Below are 25,000 nucleotides of genomic sequence, written 5' to 3'. Positions count from 1 at the left end.
ATTAAATTGGTTTAATAAAGTAATTTAGGGTATATGTGCTTTGGATATAAATTTCAAGGTGATACAGTTGGAATGGTGTTTGGGATGGTGGCCAAGCTTTTAAAACCATTTTCTAACCTCTGTTACAACTAGTTTGTTCCAAGGCGTACCTCTGTACCTTTTTGTGAAAAGTGGCTCACCTTCAGCCAGAATCAGAGTCTTCATCTGTGGGTGGTTACTTTGTGTATGTGTATAAAATGTCAAGCACAATTAATGAGAGGTTCAGTTACAGTATATCATGACTATGTAATCATAACACCAACCAATTTTATGACAGGTTGATAAGCACATCAGAAAAAAAAAAGATTCACATGCTTGGTATTTGGCAATATCACAGGAAAGGTGCTGTAAAATCACAATATTAACTTTACAACACAGCTTAATAAACTTAAGTCATCGCAAACATTATGAACAATATATTTGTTTATTGTTTTGTATATTTTAAAATATACACTTTACATTGGAAATGGAATATAAATTCAACAGTATAGTCTTGCAAACCAATTACCCATATAATACTTTAGTACCCATACATTGCTTACTTTTTTATCACTCTTGAAAAGACAATCAACTTCAGAGCAACTGATTTCTATAAGGGATTAATTTCCCTTAAACAACATGTATGACTGGTTTCACAAAAAATAGAGCAAATCTTGGACTAATTTACCTGAAATAACATTAGATTGTTCAAAATTAGTGCTAATTGGGTTCTGTGAAACCAGCCATCCATGTCTCCAGTCTTGGGATACCTTTGCTTTTTTTGTGGTGCTTGGGTACAGGACATGTGTTATCATTTGTATGCTTTATAGCTTGGTATCTTTGAACAGATAATTGTTTGGTCATCAAAAGGCAAATAACTGTTTTATCACAATGATCAATTTTCCTGTTGAGAATCCACCTGGCTAGCTTATTTAAAAAGAGCCCAACAAGTTGACTCATAAGAGCAGAGATTCTCCAAAATATTAACTATTAACATGTACAGTGGTCTGTTAACCTTATTTCTTGCTTAAGAAATATCTTGGTTGTAGGAGAAAAATGAAACTGATAAACAATATTATTGATGTCAAATATGTTCATTGGTATAGTTCAGAAAAATGATCATTTTAAATCGCGTCTCTCTGGGCTGCAGTGATTGAGAACCGAACACTGAACAACACATTCAACTTAGTTTTGTAGATTCCAGAACACCCCTTGTAGTGATGCCATTTATGGCTACTCCTTCCTCTGTATTCTCTGTGTACATGGCAGCTTTCCAAACCTAACAAACACTCCTTTTGTTATCTCTGAGATTCACCCATCCCCCATGCAAGCAGACAGGCAGAGGATCCTCACTCCTAACATTCCAGAACTCAAAATGCCACACCCAGCCTCTTCTCTGTTCAGTTTGTTACAGACAGTAACATATTATAAAAGAACAATTAGTTCCAATACAAAAACTATTACAACATTCCTTACATTCCAGAATAATTGTCTAAAAAAAAAGGAAAACATCTTAATAAGTCATCTTCAAGACCAGCTAACTGAAAAAGCAAGTGATTTCGTAGCCTTTTCGCTTGCTGTTGATGAGAGCATAGATATTACTGATACCCTGCAGTTATCTATTTTTATCCAGCGTATTGATGCAGACTTCACTATTACTGAAGAGCTTTTGGATGTTGCAGCTATGCACCTCACTACCACAGCAAACAATAGCTTTCAACAGTTTGAGAAGTGTGTGCACAAAATGAAATTACAGTGGGAGAAATTGGAGCGCCTGCCATGTGTGGTGAAAAAATGGGCTTGTTGCTTTGGTGCGCAAAAAACTACAGGAGGTGAATTGTCCAACTACAATTACAGTGTACCACACCAGGAAGCGTTGTGTGGGAAGGTGCTGAAAATGGATCAGTTAATGGTCACGGTTGTGAAAACGATAGATTTCATTAGGGTGAAAGGATTGCATCACCGGCAATTCCAAAAGTTGCTTGAGGAGCTCAGTGCTCAATATGGTGATTTGCGGTGCCACACCGAAATTCACTGGCTGAGCCGCGGTGCAGTACTTACAAGGTTAATTGAAGTGCATAGAAATTTTCATGCACAATAAAGGGAAAGAAATTAGAGAGCTTTCAGATGCAAAGTGGTTGTGTGAATTAATATTTCTCTGTGATATAACCGAACAACTCAATTATTAAAATGCATGTGGTTTCTCATACCATTTCTATGCTGATGATGCTCAGATATTCCTCTGCTTCACCCCCTCTGACCCCACCATCCCCTTCCGTATATCTACCTGCCTGTCTGCTATCTCCTCCTGGATGCACTCGCACCACCTCAAACTCAACCTCTCTTAATCTTACCTCCTTTTCTTCCCCTCCATCTTCCCCTCCTCTGATCTCTCTATCTCCATTCATCTGGAATCCACCATGCTCTCTCTCTCCTCCTCAGTCAAGAACCTCGGAGTTACCCTGGACCCCTGCCTCTCCTACTCCCAGCACATCTCCACTCTAGCACTCACCTGCCATTTCTTCCTGAGCAATGTACCCGACCCTTCCTCACCAACTACTCCATGCAACTCCTCTTCCAGGCCCTGGTACTCTCCTGCAACTCCCTCCTGGCTGACCTCCCTGCGTCCACGACCCCATCCCCTCCAGCTCATCCAGAACTCCGCTACTCGCCTGGTGTTCTCTCTGCTTCGCTTCTCCCATGCTACTCCACTGCTCTGCTCATTCCACTGGCTCCCGATCACCGCTCGCATCCAGTTCAAGAATCTTGTGCTCGCCTACCGATGGCCTTGACCAGACTGCATCCAGTTACCTCCATTAATCCTTACAGCCCCACCCGAACTCTCCGCTCCGAATGCACTAGAAGACTGGCTGTACCTCTGCTACGCTCCCCTACCTCCAGAGCCCACTCCTGCTCCTTCGCAACCTTTGCCTCGCAGTGGTGGAACGATTTTCCTATGGATGTCAGAACTGCCCAGTTCCTGACCACCTTCCAGCGCCTCCTCAAGACACATCTCTTCATACAACACCTGGAAAACTCAACACTCCCTCTGGACAATATAGCACTCTGCCCTTAATGCACTTTAACTTGCACCCTTTTCCTCTTATTTTACTGTATTTAATCCTGCATTTAACTCACTCTGTAGTACTTTGCATTTCACTTGCACTTGTATCTAACCCTGATGTATCTATCCACACTTATCTGCTCTTGAATTGCCCCAATATCAAAGTGTACTGTGTTTTGTATTTGCTCTTTTTAGGACTGAAGTCATTGTATTTTGTATTGTATATTGTACTGTAATTCTTGACATGTATTTTTTGTATACAACTGTAAGTCACCCTGGATAAGGACCTCTGCAAATAAATATAAATAAATAAATAAATCCTTGGTAAAATATCCAATTTTACTAGCATATATATATATAATAATAGATAGAGAGAGAGAGAGAGAGAGAGAGAGAGAGAGAGACTTTTTGACTTTTAAGATCCTTTATTTAAATATTCCAAATAAAATCCATTAAAATTCAAATAAAGGTAAAACACAACAAAAGTTAAGATTCCTACTGCCTGAGCAAAATTTAAAAAATCCTAAAATATATCGTGTTCTCCTTAAAAACAGATTTTAAACAAAATAAAAGGATCATTAAAAAAAACAATATTAAACAGTGTTTTTTTTTACTTTGTTGAAAACAGATAAAAGCCAAAAATAAAACACTGTAAAACAAAAATTAAATAAAATTAGAACAAAAACTGGAGCTCCCCCTCCTCACTCACAGCACACAAGGCGTCTCCCACACACCACCTCTCCTGAAAGTCCTCCAGGTTACTGACCAGTTTAAAATACTCAAACTCTACTCTGATCTGGCTGACCACGAGCACCCTGAACTGAACCACTAAACTGGTCAGTCCAGAACCAGAGAGTTGATTTTTCCTTGTCTTTAAAATAGCCAATTTTGCCTGTCCAAATAAAAAATTAATAAGAACACACCTGTTTTTCATTTTAAAATTGTATAGAACCCCAAAAATAAAAAGCTCCTTACTAAAAACGACTCCTAAATTATTCAGGATTCCCTGCAGTAAATTAAAAAGTGGCCGCAGCCTCTCACACTCACTGTAGGCATGAAAGAGAGTTTCCTCTGCTGAGCAAAAAGCACACTGCTCACTGATGCTGGGGTCCACTCTATGGAGAAACCTGCCTGTGGACACAATGCAGTGTAGAATCTTCCACTGCAGGTCCCCCACTCTCTTGGCGAGAGGCGGTTTGTACAGCACCCTCCACACCGGCCTGTGCCCCTCCTCTACAGCCAAGTAAGCTCGCCACTTAGAGTCTACCAGACCCCTTAGCCTACTATACTCTGTGGCTTTAACACACAATTTGTATATCTGTTTTCCATTCATTGTGTGAAAGATCATTTCCTCCACATTCTGCAATTTAAGCAAAGTCCCTCCATTCTCTCCACCGCCTCACCTTCCTCACCTACTGCTGGTGACACGATCATCCCTGGAAATAAGGAAAGCTGTCTCTGCTCTGTGCCTCTGGACAACTCCTCCCTCAGGACTGCCTTGAGCCGCGGGGAGAGGCTGCCCCTCAACTCACCCATCAGTCTTTCTGCAAGCCTCTCTGAGTGCCAGCCTAGCTGTGCAGTTAGCTGGGAGGCAGTTAGCCAGCAGGAGAGCTCAAGGTTTAACAGGTGGACCATCCTGGTTACACCTGCTTTTAAAAAACTGGCACAGAGCGTCATCGACTGGAGGAACTTAACTGGAAAGAGTGGATTAAAAAATAGGGGCTCCTCAAACAGGTCCTGCCCTGTCAAGGACTCCACATCCCTTTCCACCCTCACCAGCTGCCAGGCTTTTAAAATACTTTGATAAAAAGGAGGAAGTCCTGCTTTACTAAAACTGGTGTTCTCAATTAAAAACAGGTGTTTTCCTAACCCCAGCCCCCCAAATCTATTAAGAAGGAAACAGGCCAGCCTCTTCCAATGAGCCTCCTCCTCAGTGTACAGGAGTCTCTGAACCGCCTGCAGTCTGAAGGCTGCCACCCTGCTGGCAATGCTGACTAGCCCCTGCCCCCCCTCATCACTAGGGAGGTAGAGGACTGCCGGCCTCAAACTGTGTCTCCCGCTCCAAAAGAACTCCAGCAACACGCTCTGGATCTCCTTCACCATGGGTCCAAGCATACCAGCTTGTGCCACAAGCTAGAGGCCACCAGATTATTAATAACAAGCACCCGGCCCTTGAAGGACAGTTGAGCCAGCAGTCCCTTCCACCTCTGCAGCCGCCCCCTCACCCTATCCAACAAACCCTCCCAGTTCTTTTTCATGTAGTTTTCTGTTCCGAGGTACACCCCCAACACTTTAATACCTGTTCTGTTCCATTTCAGCCCCTCAGGCAGGAAAGGAGGGGTGCCCTCATCCCAGCCGCCTGACAGGAAGGTGTCACATTTTGCCCAGTTTACTCTGGCAGAAGATGCTCTCTGGAACTCATTTAGAGTCTGCTGCAGCGCTTGGACATCTGCATCCCCCCTCACAAACACAGTCACATCGTCTGCGTAGGCAGACACCTTCACTGTGGCAGAGGAGGGTGTGGAGGGCGAGGAGGGCACTGTCCATCCAGCTAGCCTGACCCTCAGCAGGTGCAGCAGGGGCTCTATAACCAGTGAATACAGCATACCAGACAGGGCACAGCCCTGCCTTATACCCCTGCACACTGGGAAGGGCTGACTCAGCCCATTGTTGATCTTTAAAATACTAAAAATGTTGGAATATAAAAGCCGAATATAAGAAATAAAACCAGGACCGAACCCGAAGGCTTCCAGTGTATGAAAGAGGTAGGTGTGGTCGACTCTGTCGAAAGCCTTCTCTTGATCCAGGGAGACCATTCCTACATTAAAATCACAAATATCACTTACAGTTAAAAAATCTCGAATAAAAAACAAGTTATCAAAAATAGAGCGACCCGGTATACAATATGTTTGATCCATATGTATTACAGTTCCAATAACACTTTTTAATCTATTAGCGATTGTTTTGGATAAAATCTTTAAATCAGAACATAAAATTGACACAGGTCTCCAATTTTTAAGCTGGCATAGGTCTCCCTTCTTGGGCAGCAGTGTAACCACTGCCCTACGGCAGCTAAGAGGCAGTTCCCTGTGGCTGAGGCTCTCTCTCAGAACCTGGAGCAAATCCTCCCCCATTATATCCCAGAAATTATTATAAAATTCTGCTGGCAGTCCATCGATCCCGGGAACCTTTCCGCTGGAGAGCTGCTTGACAGCGGCGGTCATCTCCTGGTGGGTCAGCGGTGCGTCCAGCTGAATCTGCTCCTTCTCACTGAGGCTGGGTAACCCCTGGAGCAGCCGCTCAGTGTCCTCTATGTTGCACAGTTCTTTATTATAAAGTTCCTTGTAAAAACGCACCGCCTCTCTGCTGATTTCCTCCCGGGTGTGCAGTTCTTTCCCACCAGGAGTCCTGATACAACACAGCTGTCTACTGTCCGCTCTCTTCCTCTCCAGGTTGAAGAAGAAACTAGTGGGGGCATCCATGTCTCTCAACTCCATGAATCTGGAACGCACAATCGCCCCCTTCACTCTTTCCTTCAGCAAGCTCCCCAGCGCGATTTTCTGCTCCTTTAGGTTCTCCAGGGTCTGTTCTTTAAATTCTGAATTTAACCTTTCCTCTAGGAGGAGGATTTTGGACTCCAGTTCTCTCACGGCTGTGTTCAGTGACCTGGTTGCATTTATAGTATATTGTTGACAAAAACATTTAATTTGTATTTTGCCAATGTCCCACCACTGTCTTAAATCTTTATATTGTGCTTTTTCTTTTTTCCAAATTATCCAAAAAAGTTTGAATTGTTGCTTAAATTTTACATCTTGTAATAATTTTACATTGAAATGCCAGTAAGATGCTCTGTGGGGTTCTGATTGAATTATTACTGTAATTAATAGACAGTGGTGGTCAGAGAGACTACTGGGGATGATTCTTGCTTTGATAAATTTATTTAAATCGTTTTTAGAAGTATAAAACCGGTCTAGTCTTGCTCTATATACACAGTCTGTGTGATACTGAGACCAGGTGTATTGTCTTGAACTGGGGTGCAGGCATCTCCATATGTCAACCAGGTCACTGGACTCTAACAATGCAGCCAACTCTCTGGAGGACTGAGGGTGTGGTTCATCATTATTTCTATCAATATTAAAATTAACAGTACAATTAAAATCTCCTCCTACTACCACCACATCATTATTATTAATATTAAAAAGAGCTTGCTTTAATTTCTTAAAAAATAAAATTCGTTCGCCCCCTCTATTGGGGGCATAAATATTAATAAAAACATACACTGTACTGCCCAGCCTAGCTCTTACTTTTAAAATCCTCCCTTTCTCGATTTCATCTATATCTAGTAAAACTGCCCCCAGGCTGGGTTTAAAAAGCACGGCTACTCCTGCACTGGTACTAGCGCCGTGACTCATCTGCACAGCCCCTTCCACTCCGCTCGCCACGCCTCCTCATTCTCCTGATCAGAGTGCGTTTCCTGCAGAAACACCACCCCCGCCTGCTTCTGCTCTAAAAACCCGACTAGCTGCGCCCTCTTAAAAGACTGTCTGCAGCCGTTTAGATTAAAAGAAATAAAAACGCACCTTTCCATCAAAGCTAAAAAAACTAACACACTAAAACAAGTAATAAAAGACGTTTCATAAAACACAGCCATTTTTAAACAAGAGATTTTGAACCACTTTTAAGATCCTTTTTAATTTTCTGAACAATTTTTTTTAATCTATAACGTTTTGGCTGATCAAATTCTTCTATTGTGGCTTTCCTTGTTATAACGTGAGCGGAGTGGAGAAATAACCTTAGATCAGGGAAAAAACTCTCTATTTCTACTCCCCTTTTCCCTTTTGTTTCTATCATAAAATCATTTACCTGCTCAAGTGTGTATAACTTTTTCTTACTGACGGGTTGGCTATCAGGGATGTCTGAGATAAGCGAGGAGTCAGAGAGCTCCCCCTCCATCTCATCCGCGCTGTCCTCTCGCTCGCCCCCGAGAATCCGTTCCTCCGCAGCTCCCTCCGACTCCTCCACACCGGTCTCTGCTACAGCCGGCACTGTTTCAGGCGGCTGAGATTCAGCTAGCGGAGAGTCTTGCACCGCGCCTGGCTCACCCTGCGCTGTGCTCTCTTCCTCCGTGTTGGGAGGGACTGACGCCCCGCCTGGAGCCCGCAGTCTCCCTGTCTGCACGGGTTCGGAGTTCTGCACTGGCTGCGCTCTGCCATCCGGCAGCTCTGCAGCCTTCCGCTGAATTCGTGTCTTTTTCGCTACTACCTTGAATGATTCTTCACCATTCTCAGTAGTAGCGGTATTATCCTCCGAACCCGTCAGTGACAGGCTGCGGCTGGGTCTCTTTGTGCGAGGCCGTGGTGTTGGTGGTTCTGCTCCGGTTTCCCTCTGGATCGCCCCCTCCTCGGTCAGCACGGGCTCGCTCTGCGGCTGCGCTGGGGGAGCCGACTCTTCCTCCCGCTCACCCCCAACACCCCCGACTTCCTCCCCGCCAGCATCGCCCTGATCCTGCCCTGTCTCCGCTCTAGCCTCCTTTCTCGGGCAGGCTTTTCTCTGGTGTCCCTGTTCTCCACAGTAAAAACATCTCATCGTTTCGGAACTGACAAACACCACACAATTCATCCCTTCCACGTTAAAATTCCAGGCAACATTAATGACTTGGTTAGGATCATTTAGTAAAACAAACGCCTGCCTTCTAAACGACATGACGTGCCTAACACTGTTATTTTTGCACCCCAGCGGGATTCCCTTAATCGGGGACACCAGTTTACCAAAACGAGCTAAATTCTTTTCTAATTGCTCATTTTTTAAAAACGGAGGCACGTTAGAAATAATAACTTTCGTAACCGGGGTTACTAGAGGGGAAACCTGAACAAATTCACCTTTCACTGTAAATCCTTCCTCTACCAGCTTGTGTACCAGAGACACCTCCACTAAAAATATTACTAGCGCTTTATTCATTCTTGACGCCGACATAATATTTTCAAACCCCACCACCTCTCCTACTGCCAGCAGGCACTCCTCCACCGAAACCCCGGGGTCAGGCAGGCAACGGACCCCGTGTCGGCGGGTGAGAGCCCCCAGCCCTCCTGAACGAGACCCCATAACGGGATCTCCAAACACCCTCCAAACAAACAAACACACACACACACACACTAACCTAACCTACAAACAAACAAACACAAAAAAAAAAAAAAAAAAAAAAAAAAAAAAAAAAAAACAACTAAGTAACTATCAAACAAACAAAATAAATAAATAAATAAATAAATAAATAGATAAATAAATAAAGTTTTAAATTTCCCGGTCCTACCGCAGTTCCACCTCTCTGCAAGCCCTTCCCACAATCCTCCACGAGAGAGAGAGAGAGAGAGAGAGAGAGAGAGAGAGAGAGAGAGAGAGAGAGAGAGAGAGAGAGAGAGAGAGTCAAACGGTTAAACACTGGCTCAAATTCAATGCTTAAATACTAATGATTATTTCACTTGTTCATGTCATACTGGAATTACGGAAAAAGTTAGGCAATCAATATTCTTCAGTTATCATGGCAACCCCCATAGAAAGAGAACCATGTGACTTACCTGGAGTGGAAAGCTCCTTCCTGTTGTGTCACCTGTTAAACATCTACCTGGCTGGCTTATAAAATGAGTCCAGCCCAACTACAATTCATAATTCAGTACTTCCTCATTTTACCCTTGAGTGATTGCTTCTGAGACTCATTTAGAAACTACATGGAAATGGAATCACAAGACAAAAGAATTAACCACAGCCAGCAGAATTTAGGTGGTAGGTCAATTTAATGTTGTATTGAATTGAGTGCATTTAAATTGTATATATCAAAAAATACAATTTTATTTAAATAGCTAGAAAACATGCAAGACACAGTTGGCATGTATAATGAACACAGCAGTGAGGCGAAATGAGATTCAACTTCTTTTCTACCTGTTTCGGATCTATAGAAAGACAAAACAACGACAATAATAATAATATAATAATAATAATAATAATAATAATAATAATAATAATAATAATAATAATTATTATTATTATTATTATTATTATTATTATTATTATTCTCCTTTTTGTTATTATTTTAAAAGTACATGTTTCATTTGGATAACTAATAAAGTATTAAAAAAATGAATGCAGCATATTTTCAAAGTGACTACAAAAAAAGAATAAGTGGAAAAAATGTTGAGGTTGTTTTTGGGTGTGTTTCAGAAAATCTGTTTGATTTCAACGGCTGCGTTGTTGATAGGAAGGTTGCCCTCATGGTTTTCAACTGGACAATCGGTTTTTTGTGCAGTTTTTAAATTGCTTGAATTCTATGAATTCTAGGCTATTAAAAGTGGTAATTATCTATACATTGTCCTATACCATTTGCCTACTGTGAAAATTCTACCTTTTGAGGTCTGACTGACATTGTTGTATCAGGATAGGTAATCTACTGTATTCTACATTTCTAAACAGCTGAAGGTATGAAGATTATTAAGAAAATTACCTGTTCACTCTTTGATGAAATATATCCTACAGTTACCTTTTTAAAATGTTCTCAAAAATTAATTTATCTTTAGAAATGTCCTCATAAGTCTAATTTAGTGATCGCCTTCCTAAAAACTGTAAAATTACCAGTGGTAGCTACAACCCTCAGGAACTAGGATGAGGAAGAATTTTATAAATAAAGTCTATGAAGGGCTGTTCATTTTAGTTTTTTTAAATTTTATTTTTGATCACGTGATGTCACTGTTATAGATCCGACTTTGTTCAATTAAACTCTTGGAAAGGTGTTGATTGTGAAACATGAAACAAGTTCACTATAGTTTTTTCTCCTGTAACTTGATTGAGATGATGATTCTGTTTCATTGATAATGTAAAAAAAAAAAAAAAAACACCTTCTTATTTTTAACTCAAACCAAACACAAACAGCGAGTGAAGTTAAATTTATTTAATTAAATAGTAATTAAGAGGAAACTATTACGTGCGAAACAGGTTATAACATTTTTGTAACGAGACATTAAGATTTTACATCGAGGAAAAGCAATTTAACCGAACTCGCTTTTTGTGTTTGGTTTGAAATAAAAATAAGGAGCTGCCTTTTTTAAAAAATTTTCAATGAAACCGAATCATAGTATCATTTGAATTATGAGAGAAAAATCAAAAGTGATCTTGTTTCACAATCATCGCTTTTCCAAGAGTATAATTAAGAAACAGAGTTGGCTCAATTTAACTGTAAAGGGACATCAGCAAAATAAAAACTGAAAATGAACAGCCCTAAGTGGATGCACCAAATTGTATGACGGGTGCCCAGCCTCGTCTACTTCAGATTCTTTACTAGAATCAGTGTGAAGAAGTTAATTATTAGAGAGATCTGTCAACTCTTCAACATTTTCTGAAAAAAAAAAAAAATTCAGGTCGGAAAGCATTCTTGGTTATTGTGACAGAGAGCAAATAAATCCTAGTCAACAATTTCCCTCCCGACCTGTGAGGGCGCTGTGTAACAGAACAGTGTGCCCCGGAATGGATGGTTTGGCAGTTCATTCCAGGATCAGTCTGAAGTCAGCTATCCAGAAAGGGGGCGGAGTCACAATACCAGAAGTCATTGCTTTAATGCGGAAGGCGATGTGTCAGTCATGAATTGAAGAATAAGTGATTGCACTCTCTACTGAAGGGGGCGGGACTGAAGGTATATCAGGGATGTGGCCAAGCAATCCGTTCCTCTGTTATGGTTACGAAATGACCGGGTGGAATAAAAAAGAAACTGTGAGTGTTTAATGTTGTCTTCTCTGTCTGTTTAACTTTGTTATTTGTCATTGTAGATGGCTAAATATTCTGCCAGCATCAAACCCGTACTGCACTGCACCACTGTTATCACTGTTTCGTGTATTCACAACACCACTTGCACCCGGAGCAGGAGGCAGGAGCAAGGGTTCCCCCCCCCCCCCATTCCGTCTTGCCAATACTAAATGAGCAAGGACTCCTCCCTCCGATTCCGTCCTGACAATATTACAGGAGCAAGGACTCCTCCCCCCCTCCATTCCGTCCTGCCAATACTATCTGCTAAACCCATATTTAAACCCTGTCATGCACTTGCTCTTGCGTAATTAGTTTTCCACCATTTTTCCCTCCTTCTCCACTACACTTTCCTCCTCTTTATGCTGCTCTACCTCTGCAACGATCTTCCGTCTGGAGGGAAGTGAAGCTCACTTCCCAACCTTAGAGGCCCAGCTGTGCTGGTCTCATCCTCTGCACGGAAGCTTCTCCACAAGCCCAAGGGGACCCCCAGGCAAATCTGTCATAACTCTTTCATTTTCCCATTGTCTCACCTCTAGGTTCCCCTTCGGGGAAGTATCGGTTATTCCCCAGCCTTGGAGACGGATCGGTATGGTCTAACCTCCATGAGGGCGTCTCTCCGCGAGCCAAGGGGAGAACCATGTACTCTCAAAGCAATCTCTACGTCACAAAGCACTTCTCTCTTACTATCAATTCCCAAGGTTCTCCTCCATGCAGCCCTTGCTCCTGTCATGTGAGCAGTCACTCGGGCACATGTACTCCAAGACTTGCTTTTGTGGCAATCACTTTCCTAATTTCAGGCTCTCCCATTTCCTTCTCTCCCTCCCTACCATGTATGTGTTTCAAGCTCCACAAATATTTGGTTAAGGTCAGATACTAATCTTTTTTATTAAGTTTTACAGGGTAAACAGCAGTATTCAATTATGCATACTCTGAAATATTCATCAGATTTTTAGTAGACAGCCATTTCCTATTTAATTCATTATTCAAAACAGTATAAGACAAATAAAATACATTGTAAAAAACAATCAACAAATACACATGTGTGCTCACACAGAAACAAACTTAAATAAACAAATAAATAAATACAAAGTTGCCCAATTTGTTTTAGTTAGTAACTGGGTCCCTTTTTTCCAACAATCAATAAAGACTATACATACTCTTCCTTGCTTCTCACCTTTTTACTATCTAAGCTACTACTGTATCCAATCTAACTGAGCAGTTGTATAATATATCAGCAGAACACCAGAACTTTATTCTATATTGAAAATGCCCAAACATTACTTCTTATATCGTTCCTTTATAACTTTTTTTTTTTTTTCTGTTTCAACACAGTTTGGATATACTGTACATTCTAGAGGAAACTTTCACATCTCAAAACAAAAAGCATATTGTAAGCATGCTGTATTTCTCTTTCACTGCACTAAAAGTAGTGACACGCCAACAGTATCCTCACACTTGTTGCTAAATAGGGTCATTATTCTCCATCTATACAGATAGGCCTATGTTTTGTATTGTTTTCAGTTCTTGCTGGACACATGGTGTCACAGAGTGTCTCTGTCGAAGACATTTTTCCTTTGCATATCATCCTCCAAGTAGCCTTCAGTTTTCACGATGCTCAGACAATATTGTGTGAATTATGAACCTCCCTGTATAAAGAGTATCATAGTTGTACTTCTATTTGGGATCTTAAATTGTTCGTTTTCTTTTTTCTTTTTGAGGAGGAAGTCAAAATGGACTGGGATGTTGTGGCTGGATCCTGGTTTTCATCTCATACATATTGGTAGTAATAACCTTCCCCTTTTCGATATGGATGTGCATTAAGGTATGTCATAATTAAAGATATCAGTCTAAATTATTCAGCTGAAATAGTTTAGATTCCTTTAGAAAACATGTGAGGATTTCAAATGTTATTACACTAAAAATATTAGTTCAATATTTCTATATTTTTAGAACTACTGGCTTGAATTTGATTAAACTTCTGCTTATATTATGAATGTAGTTCAGAATAACTTTGACAACCCGCTAATCACACTTAACAAAATTGTATTTAATAGCTTTTTCTTTTTATGAGTAGAAGAAGTAAGATACTTAAAAAAAAAAAAAAAAAAACGCTATTAAATACAGTTTTGTTAAGTGCGATTAACGGGTTGTCAAAGTTTTGATTTGGTCGCGCCTATGTGTGGTAAATTGTTAGAATTGCAGGAGTCTTATTTCCACCCCTTATTGCGGTGCTGGATCAGTCCGTATGTATTCCATTGTAAGAACATTGGCATATCAGAAAATGAAAATGTTCCATTGTTGTAAAGTCATCCATCAACAATAAACTATTACAGCTGCTCTGGTGATACGATTGGTGCTTATAAAACTATTACGCTTTTTTAATATTTCTGTTTTCAATTGGTTGTAAATGTGCTGATTTGCCCCCCCTTTTTTTTTTGTGCTGGTAGGATTAATAAGGCACATTGATTATAACTGTTCTGTTTCATTTCAGATTATTAAGGAGTATGAGCGTGCTGTCATATTCAGGCTTGGGCGTATTACCTCAGGAAAAGCAAAGGGACCAGGCAAGTAAAAGTTGATTTCTAAAAGTAACTACTACCGGTTAAATACAGGGAGTTACTTCTGCCAAATTAGCATAAACACCATTCAAATAAATCACTCCGTGTACTGCTGTAATTTATATAACAGTACAAGAAACAGCCAACTCACATTCGATACAAATTGCCTTTAATCCAAGCAATATCCAATCATATTTAAGGAATAAGTCACGTAGTTCTGGAATTAACAGTAAATTCACAGTTTACTGAATGTACTTCAAAGAAATTAACGAAATAACAAAACATGGGCATCGGTTTTGCAGAGTTACAACAGCTACATTTGTATTCCCCTGTAGTTAACGACAGTTGGACCAAAGGTTAAAAACATGTTAAAAGTAACCAGCTCTTCCAGCATTGGTTGTTACCAAAATACTACCAAATTAAAACGAGAAGTATTTCTTTGTCCTGAGTCCACGTAATTGCGGCTTTCCTGTCCATGTTATCTATTGTTTTCACTGCAGCAGACATAATCACGTGACACACACCAGTGCTCTGATTGGCTATTCCCTGGAACCTGTTGCCTGTAGTTGGATTGCTGTCCACTTAGCAATCGTGTTGCCAGGCTGTTGCCAGAACATTGATTATACATTGCCAGGGCTGTTACATGGGGTACTCCTCAAGGGATTTGGTCTCAGGCAATAAAAGATGCTAGTAAATTGACTCGTGTAACAAGGGCTTAAGACTTCTCTGTACTCTGTAGATGTAATTTTATAAACATGCTTTATCACCATATTTGATATATAGTAAGCACCTGATTTGTGAATATGCACAAAATATAGGATTTTTATTGCTCCCATAATGGTCTAAAATGAAAGTGCACACATATGACTACTGAATTCACAATTACTATGCTACATTATTTTGAATGGGTATGTATGTACCCTGTAAAAGACAGTTAATTACTAACAATTAAGAATATTTAAACAACAACTGCGTTCAGACCAGGCTGAAAAGGGAAATTGTGACTGATTCCAGACCAATCTAACTGTCCAGAATAAAATCTCGGTCAAAAGAAATGTCTTCTTTTTCGTGGGTTAACTTTGATGTCCTGTGCCAAGCCACTTGTTTGAAAAAGTTGATATTTGTCTTTTACCTGTAGATAATTCGCCTTTTATTAGTTGGTTGATCTGTAAAGTAAAGCTGCACCGAAACGATTTTTCAATTATTCTGATTGAGTGCTCCACAGAAATGAGGGGCTGACAATCAAGTGAGGGTAGTTGACTGGGCTAATTTACTATTCAAATGAAACTGAAGAAACAGCTGCTTAGATTTGTGTGGATCGCTGTTCTCCAGTCTTAGAAAATCAGCAATCCTCACAAATCCAGGCACCTATTTCTTCACTTTGAATGGTAAACGGTGCAGCACTACTGTAACTTAATCATAATATATGAGTCGTGTAAAGTTTACCCTTTTAAAAAAGGAACTCTTCCACACGAGTCATTTTCATGTTTGTTTCCTCTTTTCACAGGTATATTCTTTGTCTTGCCATGTACTGACACTTTTGTAAAAGTGGACATCAGAACGATTTCATTTGATATTCCTCCACAAGAGGTAAAGTGTTTCACTTCACTCCTGTATGTGTAATCTTCATGTTTTACATGACTTTAATACCAACACCAAACAGAGCTCACCAAAAGAAAACTGTGTGCCCTGTTCACAAAGGTTAAAATAATTTATTATTTAAAGGCTGCTTTTTAAACACTACTTTCCTCGAGTCTCCAGGGGGTTGCAGCGGTGAATCGGGATTAATAACAACACAATGGGCGATTCTAAATTGGGGAGAAAACTGAATACAAATCATTAGCTACAGCTAAATTAAAAAATTAAAAAATAAACAACAAAACACTACTTTCATTTATAAACAGCCACCCCATAAACTCTTAGTCATAACACTGCTATATATCACAGGGCACTATTTTATTGTAACTATTACTATTGGGTCAGTTATTGGCATGCATTCAAGAAGTTAGTATTCACTTCACACTTAATTTTACAATATTATATCTTTACATTTTTTTATTTGATTCGTAAACAGTAAGCTGTTGATAGCTTGACTGATTGTTTGTGCTTTTCTTGTTATTATATTGTAGATTCTGACCAAAGACTCAGTGACTGTCTGTGTTGATGGAGTGGTTTACTTCAGGGTTCATTCTGCCATTGCCTCAGTGGCAAATGTAACAAATTCAGACCAGGCCACACGCTTACTGGCTCAGACTACCCTGAGAAATGTCCTTGGAACAAAGAACCTGTCTCAGATCTTATCTGACAGAGAGGAGATTGCACATAACATGCAGGTAAAAAATAGGGTGGGCAACCATTACAGTTTGAAAACTGTAAAAGATGGAAAAAATACACATAATAAAAATAATCTGAAACCACTATAATGTTACAATCTCCAATCTGAAAAGTTGTTAGAATAGTTGTAGCTAACCTCAAACAATATACTAATGGGCCATTTCAGCTCAAATAAAGTACATTCTCTGTATTTGTGGTTGTGGTTATCAGTACAGTATTGATTATTTTTATATTTCATGCAATGGAAATATGATTTTAATTCACAATAGCTTTCCGTGTGTTACAAAGATGAAACCTGCTGTGACTTGACAGGCCTGTAGGACAACTTTGTTTGTCTGCTTTATTCTAATATAACTTTTCCTGTATATTTTCAGGCAACACTTGATGAAGCCACAGACAACTGGGGTATAAAGGTGGAGCGTGTGGAGATCAAGGATGTCAAACTGCCTTTGCAGATGCAGAGAGCTATGGCAGCTGAGGCTGAGGCCACCAGAGAGGCCAGAGCCAAGGTAACACTATTGCCCCCAGCTTTCTCTTCATTTGGGTAGCAGTCAGACCATCTACAGCTACGGCCAAAGGTTTTGCATCAGCCACAATTTTAGGACTGGGACACAATAAAATAAAAATAAAATATATGAACATAATTTAGATCTTTAATTTAACATCTTGTAATCAAAGAAATTACAAAATGATATCACAAAAGTCTCCAGGAAGCAATGACAGTAATATATTTCATGTTAGATTTCGAAATGTCACATTTTTCAATTTTTGTCAGTATATGGAAAACTACTAAACGGTATGTAATTCAATATGTTAACATAACATTATTCAGCAGGTTTTATTCGACTTTATGAAGCAAAATGTGTTAATTATATAGGGTGGTGTATACTTTTCATATCTATCTTTTCATAAATTATGTTCATGGTTACTGTATATGAATCAGAGAAATGTTTTCGCTGTGTAAATATATTTAACACAACTATATTACAACACATTTCCTTCAAACCAAGCTTAGTGGAGGTTGTGATAAGAGTTATTGTCATTAATGGAAAGCAAACAGAAAAAGTAAGCACAACCTTTAGACCAGGGCTTCTCAAACTCAGTCCTGGGAACCCTCTGTGTCTGCTGGTTTTCATTCCAACTGAGCTCTCAATTACTTAACTATACCCTAATTTAACTGATAATTTGCTTAATTAGACATTTTTACTTGTTTTCAGCTTGTTGTTTTAAGCAGTTGCAGGTTTCATGTTATCTATAACATTTTATAAGTAACTTGAACTTTGCAACTGTTTAAGAGTTGAAAACAATTAAAAAGATCTAATTAAGGAAATCATTAGTTCAATTAAGAGTTTAGTTAAGTGATCGAGAGCTCAGTTGGAATGAAAACCAAGACACACAGGGAGTCCCCAGGACTGGGCTTGAGAACCCCTGCTTTAGTCAATTGCCCTTTTCCATCACATGTGACAGAACTGCATTTAAATGTGCCCACAACACATGGTAAGTAAACAATGGTTCTTAAAGCTGCAGTGGAGAAATTGGAAAAACTTTTTAGACACGTGTTATAACAAGTCTTGTCCAAATTTACTGGTGACACAGCAATATCTATCTATCTATCTATCTATCTATCTATCTATATATATATATATATATATATATATATATATATATATATATATATATATATATATTCACTCTTATTAACCTGCCTCCCCTCTCACCCCAGGTTATTGCTGCAGAAGGTGAGATGAATGCCTCCCGAGCCCTCAAGGAAGCCTCCTTAGTGATAGCCGAATCTCCATCAGCTCTACAGCTGCGATACCTCCAAACCCTGACCACCATTGCCTCTGAGAAGAACTCCACCATTGTCTTTCCCCTGCCTATTGACGTACTGCAAGGCTTTATGTCAAAGGGGAAATAACTGCTGTCTGTTTGTGACAATTACCTGTCTTAATTTCAATAGGATGGCACATGATTTAATTGGACATTAACTCTTTATGTAATGTTGTAATCTACAAATTAGGAACTATAGAAGACAAATGCAAAATAAATACAAATAAAAAGTCAATTTCTCCTTTCTGTAAAAAGGTTAACAAAGTGAGAAACTTGGTTATTATTTTTATTGGAAGACTACTAAAACTTAAGAATTTAGTTGAATCCTTTGGACAAATCACCAAAACAAATGGACAACTACAAATATAAGAAATAGACAACGCAATAACTGTTTATATCAGTCCTCAAAATGTGCATTACATTTGGTAGACATAATAGTGTTTAGCTTGGAAATAAAATGAGGCATATATAGCAGTAACAAATGATAACAGATAAAATTTTTCTGTTAGGTTAGGACAGACCCAAATAGTTGAAGTGGGTCTGTAGTAAAGTTTCCACCAAGCTGTGCCATTTATCGCTTCATCATGCATTGGTCTATCTCATACCGATCCATGAATTCATGAAGCTGAGCGCAAGCTTCTCTGCTCTTGGTTGACTTGCACTTCCTTTCCTCAGGAATCTCTTCTACCCATGTTTCATGGTCAAGGAAATACTGTAGCCTGCAATAATTAATGCATCGATTTAATTTTGTTTCAATAGTTAATAAAAGTGATAATCAGCTGTATGTATATAGACCAACATTATCTCGCATTTGTAAATATTGACACTTGCTTTTAAAGGAAGATGCAGAATTTTGTGCCTAACCCCTGAAAAAGTTGTCAAAATGTTTGTTGTTGTTGTTGTTGTTCTTGCATTTCTAACCAGTTTAATTGCAATAAACTGAGCTCTGCATTATAATTTCTCATTTCTCTGTACATAAGTGGTACAAACAGATTGATATACAATGGTGCGACTGACAGAGCATTGTGATTTGAGGAATCATATCGTCATAAAGAACTGTCGGCACAAACCAGTGGCAAGCCTGTCGCATACCAGTAAAGGTACATGTACCACAGGTTGAAAACCAGTGGTCTAGCTGGTCAAGTCGAGTGGCTCTGCTACAAAAGTTTGCATGGAAAACTGAGATGTTCGATTTTAGCAAAAAGGGATTTGAAGAGGAATCGAATCCTGAAAATGGATTTGGATAATATCACAGGAACCATATAACCCAGATACCTGAGTACTCGAGTGTCATCTCTAATATATGGCCTACTATTTTACAAAGTTAGGTTTCCCTATATCTTGATATTTCTCATCAACTTACTTTCCACTAGAATCTGTGGTGGTACCATCTTTACCCATTAACAGATATATTTTATCCACTTTCATTTCAAGCTCACAGGATTTCTGTTTGATCAAGTACCGGACGTTGTCAGCTGTTAGTAGTGCTTCATCCTTAGCTGTGGAAAAAAAGTAATGGAAATAAACCCTAATATTATCTTATTATACAAAACAGTTAATATTTTAAAATAATCAGACTTATTTACTGATTACATATAATTCCATGACTGGCACTCCTTAAAACCTTAAAAAAAAAAAAAAAATCATGCAGCTTTATTTTCCATAACATTTAATTAATTCCACGACGCACTGTGTTATCTTTGGTATTTGATACACCCACTGTGCTATCTTTGGTATCTGACACACCCACTGTGCTATCTTTGGTATCTGACACACGCACTGTGCTATCTTTAGTATCTGATATATGCACTGTGCTATCTTTGGTATCTGACACACGCACTGTGCTATCTTTGGTATCTGACACACGCACTGTGCTATCTTTGGTATCTGACACACGCACTGTGCTATCTTTGGTATCTGACACATGCACTGTGCTATCTTTGGTATCTGACACACGCACTGTGCTATCTTTGGTATCTGACACATGCACTGTGCTATCTTTGGCATCTGATACAAGCACTGTGCTATCTTTTGTATCTGATACACGCACTGTGCTATCTTTGGCATCTGATACAAGCACTGTGCTATCTTTGGTATCTGACACACGCACTGTGCTATCTTTGGCATCTGATACAGGCACTGTGCTATCTTTGGTATCTGACATATGCACTGTGCTAACTTTGGTATCTGATACAAGCACTGTGCTATCTTTGGTATCTGACACACACACTGTGCAATCTTTGTTATCTGATACAAGCACTGTGCTATCACTGGCATCTGATACAAGCACTGTGCTATCTTTGGTATCTGACACATCCACTGCGCTATCTTTGGCATCTGCTACAAGCACTGTGCTATCTTTTGTATCTGATACAAGCACTGTGCTATCTTTGGTATCTGACACATGCACTGTGCAGTGGTGCAGACAACACAGAATGCCAGTAACATTACTCTCAAAAGACAATAATGGTGGTTGACACACTAATAAGCAAATATAAAATTTATGGGAGAGGGGGAACAATGCCCAGCAGCAGCTAAACATTGTAATAAGAAACTAGAGTTGCCAGCAACTTTATGGCTTCCAGGGGCAGTAGCAGTAACAGTATCAAACACTTTAGCAAATAGTGCACAATGCCAGTAACACTACCAGTACCAACATTTTTAGCAAATAGTGCAAAATACCAGTACCAGCACCAGTACTAAACAGTTTAGCAAATCGTGCAAAATGCCAGTACCAGTATCAAACACTTTAGCAAATAGTGCAGAATGGCATTTTTACATACTAACCATGACCCTATCTGCACTCTATTATAAGTTATAAGGCAATTTTACACTTGACCTTTAGGAGAAGTCAAAGGTCCCAGGCAATGGCATTTTTTGATAGCGCATTCTTGGGTTACTATATGTGTTCCATAGTAACCATGGTCCGATCTGCACTCTACAAGGAGTTATTAGCCAGTTTTGTATGTTGATGATGTCATCCAACGTGGCCACCATGTTTTTTATTGTAACAACTTCCCTTTAACACCCCTTAAAGACAACCACACTACGATCATATGTGCCATTGGGTTTGTTTCAATCGAACTAGCTGTTTGGAAAAAGAAGATCTTTGTAGTTTGTAATTGTGACATCTAATTTAAAGTTTAAAATCAGCAACCTCAACTGTTCCACAGAAGATGATTTTGAAAGTTTTTTTTTTTCAAAAATGTGCCAGGCAGCCATCTTGTTTTTTTAATCCAAGTTTCTTAAAAGTCAGTTATATTGCTACAGTGTCAAGGATGATGCTTGTGAAGTTTCGAGTCAAGTAAACCGTTTGTCAACTGAGGCAGTTTGAAATGACATACAGCTGGTGGCCATCTTGTTTTATAAAAGATAACCATTTTGACATATTTTTATTCCATTGTTACTGGGACAATAACTACCATGTTTGGAGTTTGTTGGTCAAACGGTTTTCGAATAGCAGCAGTTTGCTGTTAAGGGCGTGTTTCGATAAGATTTTTGGCAGCCATTTTGACATTAAAATTTATCGCAGAAACTTGAGCTTCGCAAACTTGATGTGTGTTTGGATGCTGATGATATATGCCAATTGTCAGATCAATCGCTTCACTGGTTCCCAAGAAGAAGATTTCAAAAGGTTTCTAAAAAAATGCGTCAAATGGCTATTTTCCTTTATGCTCAACACAATTTTTTAAGTCAGTTGTATTGATACAGTATCAGGGAAGATGCTTATGAAGTATAGAGTTAGTCAAGTAAATCGTTTGTCAACTGGCGCAGGTTTAAATTTCAAATGTAAACATATGTGGCGGAAATCTTGTATTATTAAACATCACCATTTTCACATATTTGTATCCCATTGTTACTGGGACGATAACTACCAAGTTTGGAGTTTCTTGGACAAACGGTTTTCAACCAGCAGCAGTTTGTTGTTAGGGGCGCATTCGATAAGATTTGTGGCAGCCATTTTGACATTAAAATATATCACAGCAACTTCTGCTTTGCAAACTTGATGAGGGTTTGAATGCTGATGATATATGCCAAGTTTCAGATCAATCGCTTCATCGGTTCCCAAGAAAAAAATTTCGAAAGGTTTTATTGGAAAATGCATCATGGTGCCAATTGCAATGACGCAGCAGCAAATAATTTTGAATATCCGACAGCCAATGTATCCAGATTGTTACCTGCCAAGTCAGAACCTGATCAGTCACACACCTTCAAATCAGCAGCAGTTTAAAGTTTTGGGAAGAAAAGAAAACCCCCAAAAAACCCACAACTTTAACAATAACAATAGGCTTCCCAGCCTATGTTCTAGAAGCCTAATAATACAGATAATTCACAATAGCACATATTTTAATAACCAGTCTTATGACAGATTGGCCTAAATGAAACAAAAAACACACTTTCTGCAGGTTTAACAATGAGATAAGCTCTTTGCAGCTGAGCGCAGTGGCACATGTCCTTGCATCAAGAGGTTTTAACCTAAACTGCCCTTTGTGGCAGCTTACAGCCTTTTATACACACCTGGAATATAAAAATGTCTGTAAACACTTACTTAATCGAAGAGGTTTGATAATATGAACCGCAAAGTAGTCAAAGACACCGTCTTGGGTTATGTTGAGTACATTGACTTTGTACGCTGTAAAAACAAAATGCAAGACAGAAAATATTAAAGATTTGATTTAAAATATCAACATAAGGAAACAGGTAACTTTAATGTGTCTTACCATAATCCACAATGTGGCTGAAGCATGCAAAAGCTATGCGTGTGTTTTCATCCATGTTCTTACTAAATGTTGATTTAATTTTTGGGCAGCGACCTAAAAACAAATCATAAAATGTAAAGTTAAATTATATTATTAGAACCTATAAACAAAAATGCTGCTTGATAACCAATTGCAGACGGTATGGTTTAATTATCTAGCAATACAACCTTCCGATTATTATTATTATTATTATTATTATTATTATTATTATTATTATTATTATTATTATTATTATTATTATTATTATTATTACATGTGTGGTAAAATCTTTTCCATCTTTTTTTCATCATCAAGTAAGCAGATGATTAAGAGTGCTGCTGGGAGCTTTGTTGTTGGGTTTTATTTAGGTCCAGTAAATAGACACACCACGTCTTACCTTCTGCACATTGACACACTTCTCCACTGCACAGCTTTGAGACCATTTTACTTTGCTTAGGTGCACTGTAAAACACGCCACATCTAATATCTAAATCACAGGGATAAAACATAACTTAACATATTTCATATAAAAAGAGAGGGAAAAGAAAAGATTCATGTTGTACAGCAACTACATAAAATACACGTATTAGAAGAGAATATTTAAGCAGGATACAGTCATTGGGATCCACTCGATTCCAGAGATAACCTGCTTCAGTTTCCCCAGAATATTTTCTTCTTATCTGTATTGAAATATGTCTACAATGCCAGAGTTAATACTGCTGCTCTTTTTCGCAAGATGTCAATAGGATGTTTAATGTCCACAGAGTAGAGAGGTACCTGCTTAATGTGAATGAAGGAACCTACTACAGCAAAGTGCTCCTAACACCAAGCTGGAACATTGGTCAAGCATGACTGAACCATCAAGACCATCAAGGTACAATTGTTGACACTCAAATGTAATGGAATATTAATTGATTGGCAATTAATATTACATTTAAGTTTAATTTAATCTGTCCAGAAATGTTTGCACTAAAATACAAGAGGTTGTGCCACAATGTTCCTCTGAACGATGGTAAAAGACTGATGGTGCTAAGATACCATTGTTTGTATTAAATTAAATTAAAGCCACATCTGGGTTTACTGACACCCACAGGTCTGTTTATTTGCTTAAATGGCCTAGAGAATAGAAAATAATATTATAATGAGGCTAATTCAATGTTCAATTTCTCTTTGAGTTAAAAATACACAGACAACAAGTTTAGTCAATTCAAATTGCAGTCAAACTGTACTATTATTGCCACCTATCCAAAGAAGATTTTTTTTTTGTTACTTACGTGGGTTATAGTAATCATAGATGACTGCATTGGCAGGTTGCACTAGTCCAATGGGAGCAATTTGTTTTGCTCTAAAAATCACACAGTCCTCCTCCTTGGAGATCTATATAAGATAATACATTACTTTTCGGACTCCAGCAACAGTTTTACAAACAACCTCATGGATATAATCCATTGGTATACAAGGAGCAGATCCAAATACCGCGACTGCTAAAATAATTAGAGGAGCCCGGTTATGAAAATCAAACCTCACAGGAGACAAAGCCCAATGTATGTGACTGTTTTTATGTTATCATTTCATTTCTTACCCTGTTAAAGTAGAGGAAAACTTTTCCTGCTCCCAAATCATAACGTTCAATATATTTTTCTGTGCTCTCTGCCCGCTAAGGACAAAAAAAA

At 38.9% G+C, this 25,000-nt stretch overlaps 2 protein-coding genes across 5 annotated transcripts; one reads left to right on the top strand and one right to left on the bottom strand.

Moving 5' to 3' along the window:
* Positions 1-9,755: 9,755 nt before the first annotated feature.
* Positions 9,756-19,086, top strand: LOC121321366 (stomatin). 4 transcript variants are annotated; one of them, XM_041260280.1, is made up of 8 exons: positions 9,773-9,859; positions 12,403-13,256; positions 13,588-13,688; positions 14,358-14,430; positions 15,932-16,014; positions 16,554-16,757; positions 17,133-17,267; positions 18,482-19,086. In XM_041260280.1, the coding sequence occupies exons 3-8, from the start codon at positions 13,677-13,679 to the stop codon at positions 18,674-18,676; spliced, it is 702 nt and encodes a 233-aa protein (XP_041116214.1). In that variant the 5' UTR covers positions 9,773-9,859; positions 12,403-13,256; positions 13,588-13,676; the 3' UTR covers positions 18,677-19,086. The 4 variants fall into 4 exon arrangements, with proteins under 4 accessions (XP_041116210.1, XP_041116211.1, XP_041116214.1 ...); XM_041260279.1 differs by having other exon boundaries at positions 13,585-13,688; XM_041260276.1 differs by lacking the exon at positions 12,403-13,256 and having other exon boundaries at positions 9,756-9,859; positions 13,585-13,688.
* Positions 18,957-24,994, bottom strand: LOC121321367 (complement C4-like). The gene is made up of 7 exons (XM_041260281.1): positions 24,910-24,994; positions 24,602-24,704; positions 23,725-23,814; positions 23,310-23,402; positions 23,138-23,221; positions 19,952-20,087; positions 18,957-19,307 (listed from the first exon to the last, which is right to left on the bottom strand). Exons 3-7 carry the CDS (start codon positions 23,768-23,770, stop codon positions 19,160-19,162), a joined length of 507 nt encoding a protein of 168 aa, XP_041116215.1. The 5' UTR covers positions 23,771-23,814; positions 24,602-24,704; positions 24,910-24,994; the 3' UTR covers positions 18,957-19,159.
* Positions 24,995-25,000: the final 6 nt, after the last annotated feature.

Source organism: Polyodon spathula, chromosome 9, assembly GCF_017654505.1.
Source record: "Polyodon spathula isolate WHYD16114869_AA chromosome 9, ASM1765450v1, whole genome shotgun sequence".
Lineage (NCBI taxonomy): Eukaryota > Metazoa > Chordata > Actinopteri > Acipenseriformes > Polyodontidae > Polyodon > Polyodon spathula.
The sequence above is the reverse complement of the archived record's forward strand: the minus strand, read 5'-3'. Positions and strand labels throughout refer to the sequence as shown.